The sequence below is a fragment of the Aquila chrysaetos genome, chromosome 4, assembly GCF_900496995.4.
Source record: "Aquila chrysaetos chrysaetos chromosome 4, bAquChr1.4, whole genome shotgun sequence".
Classification (NCBI taxonomy): domain Eukaryota; kingdom Metazoa; phylum Chordata; class Aves; order Accipitriformes; family Accipitridae; genus Aquila; species Aquila chrysaetos.
This window is the reverse complement of record NC_044007.1, coordinates 5,289,746-5,309,110: the sequence shown is the minus strand read 5'-3', so window position 1 is coordinate 5,309,110 and position 19,365 is coordinate 5,289,746. Positions and strand designations below refer to the sequence as shown.

Here is a 19,365-nt window from a genome sequence, read left to right as displayed (position 1 = left end):
CCATATAAAGATGTTGTCACTAAGCAACAAAACATGGATTTTTTGCAGGAGATGATAGTAAGGTGATACTAAATCTCCTTTCCTCTTCCCTCCTCTCCAATGCACCGAGGTCACCAGAAGCCAGAGCCTTGCCTGTGTGTTAGCTGGGAGCCGGTGGGAGGACTGATAAATAGGGGAAGAGAAGACAACAGTATCGTAGGCTAACTCGTCAGATGTGTCAGGTCTGAAGGGAGAGCTCAGTCAAGCAGGGGTCTTATTCTCCTCCTAGTGCCTAACCTTGAAATAAGGCAGGCAGCAGAGCAGGGCAGGGGGTGGAAAAGCCTTGAGCAGGTGAAGGATGCGCTTGAAAACAGAGGGGAGGACTTCAGTTGCAGCACACACCCCAGGACTCTCTCTCTAACCGCTCCAAATCCAGAAACCGAGGGTTAGGTCAAAAGCACAAAATGGTAGGGTCTAGCTGCAGAAAAGTGACACAAACAAGAGCAAGGTCTTACGAAATATATAAATCTGGTGTCAGAAAAAATTCCCTGAAATGGAAAATCTAAGGAGGCAGGGGAAAAAAGAGGTTTGGAGCCAAGCCTTACAACAGAGCCTTGAGCAGCAACAGCAGTAAGCAAGGCTGATGCAGGGGCTTTTTCAGTTTCGATTGCAGATGTCTGCCTGGTCTGTGATCTGTGCCCAGCACTGTTGCTCTTTGCATTGCCACCGAAAGAACCAGCTGATGTCCCCAGCGCAATGAGCAGAGAGGCAAGCTAAACCCCAGTAATGGTGATGGGTGGCACATTTCCATTAGCGTCCTACATGTGCAAACAGATAGAGCATCACCTCCCAGCTGCCAAAATACTGCTGCCTTATCTACAGCGCAGCAACGGGCACGGGGAAAAGAGAGAGGGAAAATATGACCGTGGTCATTCGGTAACAGCTCAAAACGCCTCTCAGCCGAGGGTCTCATCAGAGCGGGGCTGCACAAAGCCAAGATAAAGCTGCAGCAGGTTTCCCCCTTCCCCCGGACATTTTATATCGGCAATCCCCAGGAGACGTGTATTTCCCCATCATGTGGCTCCTCACTGACGTGTCGCGTGATGCCCTGCTCGCCTGGAAGGTCACTGCGCACCTGGCCGATGGTGTGCGTAACGAAAAGGAAAAATACCGGGAATGAGCCACAGTCCTGGTATTTGTAGCACAGCAGCGCTGAAGAGCCCCCGTACAAACCTGGCTCCCACGGATCTGCACCCTGGATGGGGAGGTAAAGGGCTTTGGTCTAACCCACCTCCAAAGAAATGAGGCTCCTGTGCTCATGCTGTTTGCGTGCAGAGGTGTCTCCCCGAGTCCTTTTAAACTTTAAAACACTTTAGTTAACTTCATCCGTGTTTGACGGGACAGGGCAGGGGGATTTATCTCACCCGAACGCAGTGGTCTGCTAAGCAGGTGTCTCCATCTCGACTAGTCACCTTGGCCTCTCTTTATAGCCACTGGCCAAAAAAAGGCATTTCAGGTCAGAAACATGACTTTACTGATGCAGGGTGGGTGTTTCCTTACAGAGCCCCTTTCTCCCTGTGGATTTCCTGGGGAGCACAGATGACTGCCCTGTAAATCACAACAGGTCATCATGTGCCTCCTGTTCATATCTAGTGGGTTTAAATAAACAGGCTTGTGTTAATAACATCACTGATACCTCGTCTCGTTTCTCCCAACAGAGCTTGTGTGACCCCAAGCCGCCAATATGGACTGGCCACAGGCTTTAGAGGACATGATTTTATATTGAAACCAACAGCAGCAACATTTGGAGAGCTCTACAAAAGGGAAAATCTGATATATTTACCCAATATTTGTATTGAAAATAATATCCCAAAGCATTTGCATATATTTTGTCTTACTTTTGTGCTAAATTTAAATGCTCATTATCCAAGGGCTTTGTTCTGCCACCACATGGAAATGGCTAATATCTAGATACAATTCAAATACTACAGACCTGGGCCAGGTCCCTGCAATGCCCTCCTCAAGAGATTTGTAAAGACACAGTCCTGGCCAGGACTTCAGCCAAGTGTGGAAGGACAGGAGCATCTTGTATCTCTTCCACTAATAAAGAGAGTCTCGAGGGGCTCAGCAGTCCAAGGGAGCGAGAGCTGGGATGGGATGGGCAGGCTTTACACCCTTACACCTTCCTCCAGGTATTTGTTTACATTGCAGATGCCATGGTAGGGAAGGAGAAACCTCTTACCTGGTCTGCCTTGTGCTGGGGGTCTGCAACGGTGGCATCTTCTCTGGTGGCATCTTCCATGTAAGCAAATGCCCACAGCTTGCTCTAGGGTTTATTTTAATGAATTAAATTATCCTGTTCAAGTCTCATTTCACGGCTCTTCTGCTCTTCTGTTTACTTACTTTATTCTCACGTTACCTTCGCTCTTGTGCTTCCTCCAGGGATCTGCAGGCTGGCAAGGTGACATCCTTCTGCATCCCTGGAGCCCATACCCTCAAGTGACACAAAACATATTTGCAGGCAGAGAGGAGCACATCCAAATGCCACACTTGTTCCATGAACCATTTTTAATTCTCAGGAGCCTGTGGCCTCTCTCAAGCCAGAGGTGAGGGAAAGCACAATCATTATTAAACTGGTGATTTGAGAGGTATTTTAATCTTTTTTTAGAAAGGAAAAAAAAATGAAAGGGGAAAAGTTCCCTGTTTCACACTTCTTAAGGTCACACTTCATATTAAGGTTCCATTTATAAAGAACACATAAATGCTTAATAGATGTTTAAGTGATTGATGAATCATTTATTGTATATTGCTATTGAACTGTTGGTCTCTCAAACTGCGACTTAACCATCTATATACCTGCAGCTGCCGTATATACAGCCATCGATACTGTTGGAACACGAAGTATTCATGTGCATAACGTGCTTACCATATCTAACATTTATGAATGCTTTATAAACAATTTATAAATGAAATCTTAATATACAGCGTAACCTATTTTTAGTGTCATGGCAGTTACATAACCCATTTGGCCTTGATTCATCTGTTAACTTTGGGCACCTCGCGGAGGGGTCTCTGGCTGTAGCCCTGTACCATTTCTCTCTGCATTTCTACCCTCCCTTCCTCCCACTGCTTATTTACCCCTGTGCTGCCCCGAAGAGCGCTGCAAATGTGTCTGTGAGGGATGCTGCAACCTCGCAGGCTTCGACAGTCTGTGCAGTGATTGAGCTGCACATCAATAACCCTCTCACACGTGTCTACACACACTAAAGGAAAACACTCCCCTGCCCTTTCTTTCCCCTTTTCAAGCCAAACCCATTGCACAGGTTCAGCCTGGGAGGCCACGTGAAGGGGTCGATCAGGCAAAGGGATGGGGATGGAATGGCATCCGTGCTCTGGATCTGAGCTGTTGGGAAAGGAGGTGGTAGGCAGATGCCTAAACTGGACCATGGCATCACTTGAGCCATCGACCAGGACTGTCCTGTAAGAACATGGGCAGACCTTGGATACCAAAGGCCCCTGTTTCTGACACAAATTAGTGATGACATCCTCATAGCCATTAACAAGATGCTCATTGTCAAACTGCTTCAATAGTTGGCCTGATTTCTTTCTGGCAGTGTCTATGTTGTTTTGTTCAAACTGAATACATGCTGAAAAGGGGCTGAAATCACCCTTCTTCAGTCATGGTATCAGAATACATTGGGCCATAACGAATTCTTCTCTTCAGAGGATCCAGTGCTCCCTCGTCACAAAAGTGGTCCTGTGCTTCTTCATTAACATATGTCTTCCCTTACGCCAAGTAATTTCTGAACAGTTCCTGGGGAGATTCCGTATGGATGCAGAGATGGGGAGGCTGAGAGGACGAGGACATCAGCGCAGCCTGTGCTGGTACCAGCCCTTAGAAGAGGAACACTTGGAAAAACAACTGCAAGCAGGAGGTGGATGAGCGCTGTCTCACCTAGTACGCAGCTACTGGGCACAGCCTTTGGGTATAACATGATTTCCCAAGCAAGCCTATTTGTATGAGTTATGCCTCCAAAGTTCATTACTGGGGCTGATATAGATAGATATACACTGAGCGCATACTGGCCTGGAAGGATCTTCTGCACTCTCAGACTCATTTTATGTATCTATCCCTCAGATATTAAAATTAGAGTGCCTGATTTTGATGTCTTCTCCTTGTACCAGGGGTCCTGGGAGCCAGTGGTGATCCAAGAATAAGATGGCCAATGCAACGTAATGAGACAGGGGCCTCAATCTCCACCTTTCAGGTTCAGGTGCAGATTGTGCATCTGGACACAGGTTTAGCAAGTTCCTCAGGCAGATGTGTGACTGAATTAGCTTAAATCACTGGGTCTATTAATGTGCTTAACATCAGGCACATGCTTAGATATATTGCTAAATCAGGAACACACGGAAAATAAGTAATCGATACATGTTAAATGACATGTCACCTACATACAGCACAAGTCCCACTGGTGTTACGGAATTGATGCATCATGAATGTAGTAGCCTAAGTATCACTCCAACAAGCAACACCAGACGGTAATAAAATAGACAAGGTCCCATTCAACTGAAATATCTCAAGATGCTTTTAAGAGAGGATATGAGAACCAATCTCCAGTTTAACAACTGAAATAGGGTTTGAAGCAATTTTTTCCCCTGTTAGATGACCAAAGTGTTAGGAGGGCTCTGACAGAGATGCAGAGGAAGGAGACAGAAAAAGAAAGATACATGTTGATCCTTTCTGTTCGAACCAACCAAAGAAAAACAGAAGAGCAGTGAGTGGTAGAGTTGGTGAGAAGGATGAGGTGAAAAAGAGAGATGAGAAACCAAGAGCTAAAATAGAAAGATGCTGGACAACCCAAGGACCTTGACCTAAGCCCCAGAATGGTCTAACCTGCAGAAGTAAACACGTAGCATTGAACGCTGGACATGAAAATTGTCCACATCTACGGGTCTGCTGTATTAAGAAAAGAGCACTAGTGTTTACAAACCTCTGCAAAGCACGTACCTGTAGGCAAGCCTTCAAATCCCACCTGTGCCCCAACAGCTCAGTTGCTAGCCCAGAGCTCTGGACGGCATGCTTAACATACCGCAGAGCTGGCAGATAGCTGTTCTAGTGTGCGTAGTGCAAGCAGGGTGGATGCATGGTCCCATTTCAGTGAGAGAGAAAGTGCCCACACCCAGGAAGGGAGCCAGAGGATCCAAGGAAGGGACAGTGCAGCTGGCTTTCACTAAGGAAAGCTTAAGAGCTTCTAGATTGGGAACACAAACACAGGAGCCTCAGGACTGTTTGACAGAAGGAGCTCAAAGAGGGTTGGACATGAGATGGTGCACGCAAAACAAGTGGTTCCAATCAGTCTTCCCAGACATACCACCTCCGTAAGTGGTCCTCCTTCCAGCCTTTGAGCTGTTTCTGTAGAGGATGGAAAGGATCACAGAACCGTATAATCTTAGAATGGTTTGGGTTGGAAGGGACCATTAAAGTTCATCTAGTCCAACCCCCCTGCAATGAGCAGGGACATCTTCAAGTAGATCAGGTTGCTCAGAGCCCCGTCCAACCTGACCTTGAATGTCTCCAGGGATGGGGCATCTACCACCTCTCTGGGCAACCTGTGCCAGTGTGTCACCACCCTCATTGTCAGTATTAGGATACTGAGGCATAAGTAACCTTTCATGTGAGTGCATCTCTCTCCCCTCAGCTGACAGTTAATGGACACTGACATAGGAGCCACACTATGAAGCACACATCTTTCTTTTACTAGCTCTGAGTTCATCTAGGAAGAGAAAGTTTGAGTGAAGCTGAAATTTCAGTTCCAGGGTCAAACACATTCTTTCAGAGACAGAATGCAGCATCAAGAGATATGTTATTATTACCAGTAAAAACACACAAGAACACTATCAAGAATTACAGACAGAAGAGACAGGCAGAGGTGTAAATAACACAAGATAAGTATTTATTCAGACAGTTAAATTTACACAACTTATGCCTCTCCAATGCATACATATATCGGACCAATGTCTGCTCTCAGCAATGGTGATTTAAATTAGGAATGATTTCATTCAACCAAGTGGGATCATATCAGATTTACATCTGTGTAACAATGCACAGTTTGGCTCATCATGTTCAAAATAATAGCTGGGTGGTTTGGAGAAATAAAAACAAGTTTTCAGTTCCAGAAAAGGAGAGCAGATCAGAAAAGTATCATCCTTTTTTCAAGCACTGCAAGGACCAATCTTGACAGCAATCCCAGTGAAAACTTCCATTAAAAAGAAAACTAAAACCAATGCAGTATTCTCATTTCAAGTACCTTCCCCTCACCCTTCTCTAAATTATGCTGACAAATATTCTTCTTCTGGACAAGTCACAAATGATCCCCAGAAGGAAGAATTTCTTGTGTTTCATCTCCCTCACCAAGACGAGTAGAAGTGTGAGAAAATTAGGAAAGATATCATAAATGCCAAAAGCAACTAAGCATCAAAGTTGACAAGGGACAGAGTGGTCTACTATATAATGAACAAATAGACCATTAAGGGTCAGCTCACACGTAAGAACTTATATTTATGAGCACATATGGCAGATTTATAATGGCATATTGGAAATATGCAGCTTGCTTTTGTTATAATAAAACCTGTTCCCATTCCAACAGCTTCAGCAGGCTGTGGATCCGGATCTTTTATAAGTAAAGGGCACAGGAGTGCTCCATCCCAGTACAGTCTTCACAGAACAATATCCTCTGTTCTCAGAGAACGCTCTCAAAAATAAGCTAGGAAATGATCCCTTAGCTGGGTAAGCTGAAGCATCCTGACTGCAACAGCATCTGCTTCACAATATTTTTGTTTCAAATGCAATGTGGTCCTTACAAAGCCTTAGCTGTATTCCTAGCATCTGCAGATTACCTGCTGGGAATACTGAATAAAACCCAATTTGGATTTCACTGCAACAGTGTTGTGTAACATAGTACAGAGACACATGTCAAAAGCAAGCTTTTATGGAGAAGATTAACTGGTTTAATTCCTGCTCTCTTGGGATCTTATTCTTCTGTGTATATGCCTATGTAGTGACAGAGAATTCAGCCTCATGGCACAAACTGGTCATCCGAGCTCCACTAATGCAAAAAACATTCCCAACTCAGCTGTGTGGACCCTCTTCCCTTGGGTGTGTCTGCCCAGAACCACTGTGCAAGTCTAAGGAACAGTTTTCTTACTGGACATTGCGTGCTGGCAGGTGACAGAGCAGTACACCATTGCAAGTAAATCTTCAGTCGGCCTCAGATCTCCATCAGTTGAAGACTGAAGACTTCCACTCTGGCATTCAAAGCTGTATACAGAGCAAACACTGATAACATTGCCACAATACAATTTTTTAGAGGTAATACCCTGCATACACTGGAAATATAGCTATCATGCTATAGCTATAGTTTCCTCAAATTAGAAATATATTTAGGATGCATACATTACAGTCATATGCAAACATGCAATGAACTGAGTTTTGAGGACTGTCATTCCTACGGAAAACACCAGTCACACCTAAAAGTACAACTGGGCATGGTGCAGAGAGCCAGAATGAGCTGGACGGACCAGGTCAGGCATGAAGTGGTGTGCCCACATTTGGATGAAGCCTAAACAAAATAAAAATCTGCAAAGAGGTTGTGTATCTAGATTTAGCACGTATAGAGCTAACTGGAGCTAACTAGAGCACCCCTGCCACATCTTGGTGTATCCACCCCCGAAAGTATACTACCACCAAATTTAAGAGCCGCAGGCTGTAAATTTAAGAAAAGATTGAGACAGGTTTGAAACATATGGTCTGTGAAATAATATATTCATCATACAGCTAAGACATCTCCCTGCTTTACATGGGGTAAATGTGGGTCTCTATACAAAAACATTATTCCGAAAGACAACAGGCTAAATTTTTAGTACATTCATCAACTACTTTTACGGTCAGGAATTCCATGGCCTTAATTGCCTAATAATTAAACTTCATCATTCTAAAAAAAAGAAGGAAAACCAACTACATAATGCAGCCCAGTCTATTAGCATGAAAAATCTGATCAGAATAGTTTGCAAGAAGTCATGCAAAGTGGTATTAATGACTAGCTGATTAATTTTCGTGGCTCTTTAAGTGTCTGCAAATGTTTCAAGCGATTGTGATTGTATAAAACAGAACTGCGAAGCCCAAATTCAGAGGCAAGCCCTAGGCAACCCAAAAGTTGGCTTATGTCCTTTCTCAAGGACAAAACTCTTTAGCACTTCATTGCCTTCTTTCATTTCTTGTTCATAGATCTACCAAACTAAAGGCAGTGACTTTACCAGGAGCAAATGGCACTGGGCTCAGGGGAGGAAGAGAATAACTGGAGGCACATTTGCTATTCTTACTTTCAGTAACACAGGAAAAAGCATCACTACTGCTATTTACTACAAAAGACACCAAATACTCAGCAAACAAGTGAACAAGAACAAGCCTGTGAAGAAAACTAAGAGGAGAACTACACCTCAAGGGTCCATGCCATGGGTCCAGCGTAAGCCAGGAGCAATTTCATACAGATATAAAACTCTTGTTGAAAAATGCTAAAACACAGTTATTCAGGTTGGAATTGAGACCTTCAAACACATGGTTAAATTCAGCCCTCTTAAATTCAGCCCTCATGACCTTTTCAAACCCACTGATATCAATAGAGTATATGAAAGCATAATGCATATATTAGCACTTTCAAAGGCTTTTTGGAAACAGGAAAACTCTAGCATGGTTATAATCTGTCTCTCTCTGTCTCTCTCTGTCTCTGTCTCTCTCTCTCTGAAATTAGCTAAAGCAGCTGCCCAAATGACTATCAGCCAACTCAGAAAGTGTTCAGCTGTTCCTCCAAAGTAGGGACTGTGGCCTGGGGTTGGACAGAAACAAGCTGGGGTCAAGCAGAGGATGTGCCAAGCATTTCTGTGCACTGTGGTTAATCAAACAGCACACAGTACATTTACAGCTTAGTTTGGACCGTAGGCTCCATAGCACGGATGTGGACACTAGGAAGGCAGAACCAGGAGAGAGGCAGCTCCCTGCTGCAGTTGTCTTCATGGAATTTGATATTCAGGTAGAAATCACCTGTGTAGAGAAAAAGAAGTGCTCCAAAGTACACAGAGTCTTTGGTCGGCTTCACCTGGAAAAGAGAACGTGAAAATCAGTATAATTAAACCATCAACAAAATGAAACAGTTGCACTTTGCAATTCAGTAGGTCCTTCAAATGATTTCAAAGCACTCTAGATTCACATCTCAGTATTGCCTTCACACAAAAAGGAGTAAAGATCTTGTCCCTATACTATCAATGGTAAAACTGAGGCATTGAAAGTTAAATCCTGTATTATTCCCTCATACAGCAAAGCTGTGGCATAGCTCAAACCAGAACACAGATCTTCAGGAGTCACTGATTCCAGAACAGAGTTGGTTTAAGGCAGAGATGACCCAAAATCTATCCTTAGACTGCATTTATCAACGTCTATATTAAAGGTCTGAATCATTTCTCTGAACTCATGTTAAACACATGGTTAAACACCATTTAACAACTTAGCAATAACTAAATTCATCCCCACTTATTATTCAGACACAATCTGACTGCAAATTCTAATCAAGAATCTTTAATATTCACCATCATTGAAATAATTAAGTTTAGCAAGAAACATCCCACAAAAAGTAGCCAACCTGATTTAACTTGTCCAAATTAAATACAGTTCACACTGTTTCTACATTTACATTTCTCCCTTCATAACAAAACCATTTACAATCCATATTTTTACAACAAATAATATATCTCTGTCCATCATTTCAGCAAGACACTTAAGTAATTTCTAACTTTAACAATCCCACGACTGTTCATGTAATGATGTTTGAATTAACATCTGCTTCCACAAGATGTTAAATCCAGTTTCAGGGTGCCTAGAATTGGGTTGAAGTTGCTGCAGATGCAAAACATGGAATCAGCACAAAGCCATTCCATTGGATGGAATTTATTCAAAAAATTGTGAAAAGGCGACTTCATCCCAGCAGAAATGACCCAAAAAAGGGCACCTGATGCTCCTCAGTACTGGTCTTCCCTCAGCCCAGACCATCTTACCAGTTCCTTTCTGCTCTCTGGACCCTGAAACCATCAACTCAAGATATAATCATGGCACCATCCCTACTTTCACAGGTAGGTCTGTGCCCATGTATTTTCTTTTTTACTTGAATACTCATTGGTAATGGGCCTTTCTTTGGTCATCTCCAAACACCTCAGTGTCCATCATGTTACAGAGTCCAGTGTTGATTCCAAATGACAGCATGACACACCACTGGTCACCCAAGTTGACACCCAAGCCAAACAACAACAGAAACTCTGGCATTGGATCCAGAAGCACTGAGCTGTCCAGATGTGCTGGACTTGACTGGATTCAGGGGGAGAAAACCTTTGCAAGGGACATCCCTAGGAACCCATGGGACATTACCACCTGGAACAGTGAAGGGATGAGGCTCTGGGACAGGTTATCAGGATTCTTGCCCGCTATAAAAAATTTGGTTATATGGTAAACTGGGACATCAACAATGAGGTATTAACTGGGAAAGTGTCTATGGATACCCTTTGCTGACGGGCATCTTGCCATTGGATAGGAAGACCAGAACAAGGATGGTGACTAGACCATGATGGGGGAGAGGGGGGAGACGAACCACTAGAAAAATTTTCCAGGGGTGTGGGGCACCTCAAGAATATGCCAGAGCGCTGAAAATTGCCTGCCATCACCTCCAGTGAGGAAGGTTCTCCGTAGCTTTCAGATGTGAGAGGAACGAGCTGTTTCCTTTTTCTCCTGTTCTAGGTTTTTTTGGACCTTCATTGCTGGGTCCTTCAGCCAGCAGACATGCACCCTGTATAGTAGCCTAAGGTGTCACACTTTGTTGAACCTCCCTAAACTGCTGCCCCTGTACAGGGGCCTGGCTGTTCACAAGCAGCAACATCATCAGAGCTGGCAGAGCCCAGGCTCCCTTTGGCTTTGGTGCTGAGCACTTCTGCTGACCTACAGCAAACTTGTAGCAGCATCGTATCATCCACGTGAGTGATCAGAGCAGCCACAGCTGTTCTCCTGACCCCTGTCCTTGGCATCTCCCCTCCTCGCTGGGTACAAGTTCTTGCCCTCTGGCATTGCGTCTGGACATGCAGAACAACATCAAGCAGTCTCCCCTCTTGCTTCCTTCCCCTCCTCCTGGGGCTGCCTGCCTTATTTCTGCCTCACTGGAACTGATGCGGACTTGCACCCAGAGGAGGACAGAGGCAGGCACCAATGCCAGCAATGGGTAGAGGCAAACAGCAAATGAAGTCTCCTCAGGACTCATACCTTTTTCAAGCTCCCGGTCCATTTTTCCTAGTCTAGCTGCACCGTGAAGAAATATCTGTAACAGCATGGATCAGAGCCCTTGACAAACAGGAAGGTGGCTTCAGGCACATCGGCATCAACACAGTCTTTTCACTCATTTGCAGTTCTGCCTACATGATTGCTCGTTCCTCCTGCCTTTACAGCACAAGTCTCTGCACCAGTCATGAGTTTCTTCATCCTAAGTGACAAGAGCCAGCGAGGCAGGTAGTGGTATGTGTCCTGTTCTGCCTGCAGCCCATCTCCCTGTGTGCAGTAGGCACAGACCAGACAACAACGTTCATGGTTTGGGGACTATCCACATCTGTGCGGCCACCTGTAGAACCACTGCTGTAATCAACACTTGTGGTTTGGGGAATAAACAGGGAAGCAAAAGTAGCTTAAAACCTTTGCACTGTTGAGATACAAGTGGCTCTGCAGAAGTTCTTCCAAAACAGTAACTAACTTTGGAAAGTAAGGCTGCCTCTGTAGTGGGGCTGCCTACACACATTCCCAGAAGACCACAATCAGCAGCAGTCAGGTCAGTAGAGGGCCAGATCCAACCCAACTGGTATACCAGGCAGAGGACTAATTTTGAGGTTAAACCACGTACATTCAGGTGTCTCTCTGCACACTAGGGCATCCAAGCTCCTACTACAGTAAGAAGACATCTCATCAATGCAGCCAGTGGAGCCAGCACAGAATGGTCTACCTAGCCAGTCTATAGAGTCAGGCTACACTTGCCTAAACATAGGCACCTCATGACATTTGGGATGACCTAAGGCACCGAGACGTCTGCAGAGGGCTGGCAAGATTTACAGGATGATTTACAGGATTTCTGGCAGTAGGTGGAGGCCAGGTGGGATACCCACAGCACCTAAATGATGGTAGACACCTACTTTTAGGCAACTGAATCTTACCCCTAGTGTCTATGTTAGTGTAAGCCAGGTTCTACTGGCTGCAGACTACATCTCCATTGACTAATTGGGAGCTTGGCTGGCCAGCATCCACGGTAACACCTACTCATTCAGATGTCTCAGTTTGGAACTGAATACACCCAAATGTCTGTAAAGTGGATGTCCACATCTGAGCCAGCTGTTCAACACAAGGATTCACTGATCAAACGTAGAATGAGGTAATATATCTCCACAACTCCATCAACCTTGATGACTTGCTTTCCAATGACTGTGAAGGGAACTCAGAGTGACTTGTTCAGATGTGTACACAACTCAGACGTTTCCTGCTGCATCTGACAGTACACACCATCCCACTGATTGCAATGCATGATCCAGCCAACCTACGAGAAACACGAAGATCACATACTCGTGCCTGATCCAGACCAAATTTGTATTGTCATTCGATCTAGCAGCACACAGGGCTGGTAGCGTCACCGCCTAGATATGTGCTTATATGTGTGCCAGTCTGGGATGCTGTTGAATAATTGAGTCAGAGTTGAAACAGATTTTACTAAAATTCCACCAAAATGTGGAAACTAAAGATGGGAAGCTTCTACCCCAGAAAAAAATGACTGAAGAATCAAGAAAAAAATGCCCACATTACTCCTCTGCTCCACTGAGATAGAAGAAAAATTAAGTTTTTAGCTCCATCCTAATCCTTCCCTGATTCAGGCTACCATGTGGGACTGCGATTGCTTAGAACTAATTACTACTTATTTATACTGCTGTAGTACTTAGGGAGCTCTGTTGGAGATTAGGGCTAGTGCCAGCTCTGTTCGCTGCCCCAAAGAGTTTACAGTGCGAGTAAAACAGTGCCAAGAAAACTAATTTGTTCCAGATGGGTCACAGAGGACCTGCCAGAAGTGAACAAACATTCATCGCAGCTTCTGAGCTGATTCAAAATGACCATCTACTGATGAATTTCTCCTCATCTCCCACTACCAATCACTTGAGCTAGTGTGTGATAACACATGCAGGAAAAAAACCTGCTTGAGAATAGTAATGGCAAAAGCAGGAACAACAAGGAAAGATGAATTGCTGGTAGTTACAGGAATCTCCATAGAAGATAATTTGGGGGGTTTTGATTTGGCAAGAAGCAACTCTGTCTGATCAACTACTTAGTCAAAAAAAGCCCATTGGTAAGAACGAAGATTTTTTAATAATATGTCTAAAGCTAAACTTCAGGTTGTGAAGTGAGATAAAAAAATAAATCAGTGCAATGTATTTTAATGGCTGGGGGTCCACCATGTTACCTCATGTTTCAAAACCCTGCACTGAACAAAAATGTCTACTATCTATATGATAACTGGTGAAGTAACTTTTTCTGTTAAATACAGACATAGAAAGGTAAGGTTAACCAAATTAGAAGGTGTGCTTAAAAATAAAGATTTTACTTAATTTAAAATGCATGGAAATACCTCAATAGCCTTTAAAATTTTCAGTAAAAGAATTTGCTTTTTGAAGTAGTATATCCCAGCAGAGACTTTGTGACACAAACGCAGACTGCTGCATTGAATTGAAGTAAGAGCACAAAAAGGTGAATAAGCACTCATTACGTTACTTCCATGATAAATCGTCTAACCTGGACTTCAAGCCACAAGAAAGAGAAATACGAAATCGTATGACTTTTACCCTTTAAACAATTTATATGCATACCGCGAAGCAGCATGTGCATGCTGAAAATTCCTGTATATAACCCCTGTCTTCCAGATAGCAGCAGAAACTGATTTGAAACTTTTTAGTCTGGAAACAAAAATAATTGTCATTTGCTGAGCATCAGGCTTAATATGAAACTAACATTTAGGAAAGCAGAGGGGGTTTGGGTTTTGTTTGTTTTTTTCCCCAGAGAAATCTCATGCAGTTGAGCACCAATAATGTAGCTTCTGCACTGGCATGACAACAGACCACATTTTCAGGGCGTGAGAAGTATCTTCTCTTGCTGTTAACACCTGATGCTCCCACTTGCTCTTGACCATACACTACCGATAAGCCAAACCGTACGCTAGCTCTCCATCCTTCCTCCCACCCCGCTCAGCAGCGCAATAAATCATGTCACCACCTCCTTGCCAGTGTCAGTGTAAAGTCAGCCCAATTAGCTTAAACTGCTGACGAACGTAGTTTTTGCTAAACTGGCCAACTTTGCACGAAAACAAATGCTCACACCGTCTCTCCCACTGGGTCTGCTGGGGAAGAGGGGAGCATCTTCCCGCAGAGGGGCAGAAACAAGCAGCTGGGAAAAGGTAGCATCTCAAGCCACCTCTGTTAAACAAGCAAAGTAATCGTGTGCCCATGACCTCAGTTTATAAACACGATGGGCACATGTTTAATAGCTTCGACAGAGCAGCACTGAGTTACACCAGCAGGGGATCTGGTCCAGTGTCTCAGCTTTCATTTATAAAAAAGAGAAACTCTGAATCTCTTTCATCTCACCCAACCATGAGCTGCTTTGGTTTCTTAACCAGCATCTGTCTGAATTTCTGCCAAACTCAGAGCATGAACACAATTCTGAGTATGTTCGTTCTTCCCTGATGTATCAAATGCACAAACCAGGACTTTCTTCTTGTCCCCAAAACAGGTGCGGCTTTCTGAAATCTTTTTTCCATTACTGAATTAGTTATTATGGGGGATGAAAGGGCCTCTGACAGCATTAGATACACTGTTTGAAGAATTTTCTTCCATGATCAGGGCTCTATGCCTCAAAGAAATATGACTAAGCATTTTCTCTAGGAGCCTGTATAGGACAAGTATCAATACTACATACCATGAAATATAACACTTCTTGTCTAAGAATCGACATTTTCTTCATTTCACCTTTTTGGATGAAAAGGAGGACAAATAGCAGAAAACAACTCTATTTTTAACTTATTGGGGACTGTGTTTACAGGAGAAATGTCACAATACTGAAAACGGGGCAAAAGCAGGGACCGTAACATATGAGAAGGCTGCCTGGGCCAGCACAAGAGATGTGACCTCCTGACTTTGTGCCCCGTAGGACACTCAATCAGAAGGTAAGAATACATCATGCTGACATCTCCCTTTTCCCTCATTAGCCTGGAGGGTCAGGCCCTTCGGCAGCTGGGCATCCAAAGACTGCCACTCTGATTAAAAAATCCACGTTGTCAGATAGAGAGTCAAAGAAATCCATCTCTTGATTATTTCTGTTGCCATATTTAAATAATTCAGCTAAGAATATAGTTAGCCCCCATTAAAATTCAAGTTGATGGTGTATTCCATGCTCATTAGCTTTTTGAAATATTTTCTCCCCATGATGCGTAATTGAAAAATATGCCTGGTGACTATCCCTGTGGTTAACCTTTAATTTCTTTCTTACTAAGGTTCACTTATATATTCAGTTTTGACAGGTACATTTTATTAGCGATCCGAAGAGCTGACCTAAGCAAAGGTCCTAAGCACTATCCCAAAACCTCACTCTCTTCTTCATGTTTATTTTATAAGTAACCAGAAATACTGCTTATTGCACTCTGCAGTACTGTCTGTATGTTTTTCATTCCTGGTTTTCTGTTGTTGCGGGTTTTGGGGGAAGGATGTGGGAGAGAGTAGTTTTATCTGTATTTTCAGTGTTTTGCCTTAGAAGCAAAAAGCTCCTAGTCTCGCATTTTCTAAAGAAGAAATTGAGAGAAAAATCAAAATCTCATTTGTTCTAAAAAGGGACTTTTTTGTCTCATTTTAAGCATGTTTTCTATTTTTCTTTATGGTTTTATAAAAGTATGCTAAGCGACAAGGAGATGAACCAGCTCATCAGATCGGTCATTAATGTTTAGCATTTTCTTTTTGCAGTCTGTTGCATTTCCTCAGGACCTGACTAAAACTGATTTGCTGAGTTCCTTGCCTCAGCCTGGGGAATACTTCTTATGGACTAAAAAGTTACTTAAAATCTATTACTGCAGGCTGCACTGGATGGCTCAAGGGACTGGCAATATGGTATTAAACATTTTATCTAGGTTACCCATTCACATTTAGTCAGATCTGGAGTGACCAAAAGTTACTGTCTCTGATAGTTTACCAGTCGTTTACATGATAGGAAATCACAGTCTTAAACCATTTCAGAGAGATGATTCTGTATCCCCAAACCTAGCAGCACCTTTAGCAATAGCTGCCATAATCGTGGTGCTTTCCAAAAATTAATCTGCCTTAAAATGCACAATCGAATAATGAAGCCCTTTTCTACAAACGCACGTCATCCGCAGTCGTGATACGTCTGATAGAAAGACTTACTGAATCGATGTAAAAGGTGTTGGATCCCACAAAGGTGATAGCATCTTGCAGCTCATAGTTGTGCACCCCATTTTGGTAATCCTGGTAGGGCGTCATGGTGAGAGCGAAAGGCCCCACGCTGTGTTTGCTCCAGTTGGTCAGCTTCACCTCCAACGGGATGGGGTCTCCCACTTTGCAGTTCACCACGATATCACAGTCACAAAGCTTGCCGTCAACGAGGATATCTGCAAATCAAGAAAACAGTTCCACATCATGTTGGACTCCTGCTTTAGAAACTCTATTAATCTTGATAGGAAACTTAACAAGAAAAAGTAACCTCGATGAAACCAAGAGTACATGACAGTTAGCCTTAGGAAAAAAAAAACCCCAATGTTGCAGTGTTGTGTAAGGTAGTGTTGCAGGGAAACCACTTGCAATAAACACTTCATGAAGGTCTGGTATCTGTTCACAGCTGTTGAAAGAGCTACGAAAAAACCAATTACGACCTATACACAGGCGCCAGAAGGGTTTTTTTTAACTTCCTCCCTTGAAGGCCAAAGCCACGGACAACTTCTCATGCTTCTCCTGCAAATCAACAGCATCAGGTGAAGGGAAACACAAACAGGAATCATCAATACAAATGGTAGCTAGACAGATCCAGGGCTGGATGCCCATGTTCACATGTTACAGCCAGAATAAATCCTCCTGTACGGAGGTGACCTTTTGGAGCAGGACAGACACTGCCAGAATTTGCAATGTAATACATATATTAAAGTCCAGATTATAAGGAAAAAAAGGGATTTTAAAATTATACAGCAGTACTATGAGCTTGTTCACTCTTTGCGCTTTAATTCATTCTGGGATTTCTATTTTTAACTTTCTACTTTTCTTTCCCTTACTGGGATAGCAGAAAATATAAAGCCTCTAAATTGGTTACTGCTGGGACAATGACAGCCGGAGTAATGTGTCCACTAACCTTGCCCATTTGCTTATACAGAACCAAAATGTTTCATTACCAACACACTATGAAATTGCTAGTCCAATTCCCCAGTCTGAAAGGGTTCCCAGTTGTGCAGTATTACTGTATTTTTCAGATGAGGGTTATCTCTAATGCACTATTAATACAGGAACATTTCTATTTCACTGTGGGTTCATGTTCAGAGATAAGAGAAAGCCCTGGGCACATGTAAGAAAGCATCCTCTGTGTGAATACCTATCCCCACAATCTCATACACCCATGAGGCATTTCGATCACTCCAGCTCCTTCTCAGTTGCTTGCCTTATGACATACAGTGTATTATTCCTCTGCCAACAGCATCAGATTTACATTAGTAATACCCCCTCTTCAAGAAAAGACACTGTTTTTATACTTCAGGAGCTTTCACAGAAAAAAAACATTTTACACCAAGGTGATTTTTTTCTTCTTATTTTTGTTTTGTTGCCTTAGACAAAAAAACTACAAAATGATGCATGTTCTTGTGATGCCCTTTAGCCTGGCAAACTGAACAAGCCTCAGCGCACCACCTGGGGGAAAAAATAAAAAAGCTAGTGCCAAAGAAGGAACAAGTTCGGAAAGGGACAGCCCCCGTGCAAAACCTTTCCTTTCCAAAGGAGATGCCAAGTTTTTGAGAACGAGAGCACTGGTGAGCCACACCTGGAGTACTGTGTCCAGTTCTGGGCTCCTCAGTACAAGAGAGACATGGACATACTGGTGAGAGTCCAGTGAAGGGACATGAAGAGGATTAAGGGACTGGAGCGTGTCTCCTATGAGGAAAGGCTGAGAGAGCTGGGACTGTTCAGCTTAGAGAAGAGAAGGCTCAAGGAGGATCTTGTCAATATATGTAAATACCTGAAGGGATGGTGCAAAGAGGACAGAGCCAGGCTCTTTCCAGTGGTGCCCAGTGCCAGGACCAGAAGCAATGGGCACAAACTGAAACACAGGAGGTTCCCTCTGAACATCAGGGAACACTTTTTTACTGTGAGGGTGACCGAGCACAGGTTGCCCAGGGAGGTTGTGGAGTCTCCATCCTTGGAGATATTCAAAGCTGTCTGAACACGGTCCTGGGCAACTGGCTCTAGGTGGCCCTGCTTGAGCGGTGGGGTTGGACCAGAGGACCTCCAGAGGTCCCTGCCAACCTCAACCATTCTGCAATTCTGTGATTCTGTGAAAGGAAACTATAATCACCATTGCATTTTAGGAAAGGGCTAGAAAAACCTGTTTGGCGTTGGATTTCTTTTGCAATAGCACACTCTAATGTTATGGGCTCTCCTGCCCAACATGATCAAAATGCTTCTTGCAGGATTGCCCTAAGATCATGGAGGTGAAGTAGTGGTTATAATGGTATCCTGTTATCTGGGATTAACTGACTTGCATTTTTCAAAACACAAAAATATGTGTGTGTGGATAATCTTTATGCTTCGCAGCCTCCTGTCACAGAATGGAAGTCCAGCTGCCTCCTTCAAAAGAAATGCATTTATATCAATTCATTACTTTATATCAGTTTATGTTTTCAAGCTTCTCCCTGAAAGGTAAGTGTTTTCATCAAAAAAAAATAAATCTTTTTTTGTGGTTCCTCCAGCCAGCAGGTCTTACAGCTGCATGAATGGTTAGCTCCCCAGACCAGCATGAACCTTCAGAAATACTCAGTAAGCTAAGTGGATGAATCTTTATTTTCAAGCTGCTCATCAACTTTCCTTTTAGCTTTAAAATTCAATGCTCTGCTGTAGGAATTGTAAATGAACCCTTTGCCCTCTGTCTCCACCTTTGTATCTAATAATAGCTCAGAGCATTGGTTCCTAATATCTTCATGTGAAAATACAAAATCCAAACAAAAGGGAGGCAAT

At 43.4% G+C, this 19,365-nt stretch overlaps 1 protein-coding gene across 4 annotated transcripts in view; it reads right to left on the bottom strand.

The window, feature by feature from the left end:
* Positions 1-5,913: 5,913 nt before the first annotated feature.
* Positions 5,914-19,365, bottom strand: part of TRAPPC9 (trafficking protein particle complex subunit 9) — a 519,558-nt gene continuing 506,106 nt past the window's right edge. For all 4 annotated transcript variants that reach the window (XM_030011866.2, XM_030011869.2, XM_030011867.2 and 1 more), the window contains 2 exons: positions 16,543-16,766; positions 5,914-9,134 (listed from right to left, as the gene is read on the bottom strand). In XM_030011866.2, the coding sequence (XP_029867726.1) occupies positions 8,955-9,134; positions 16,543-16,766 (404 nt within the window). In that variant the 3' untranslated portion in view covers positions 5,914-8,954. The remainder of the gene's footprint in view (positions 9,135-16,542; positions 16,767-19,365) is intronic.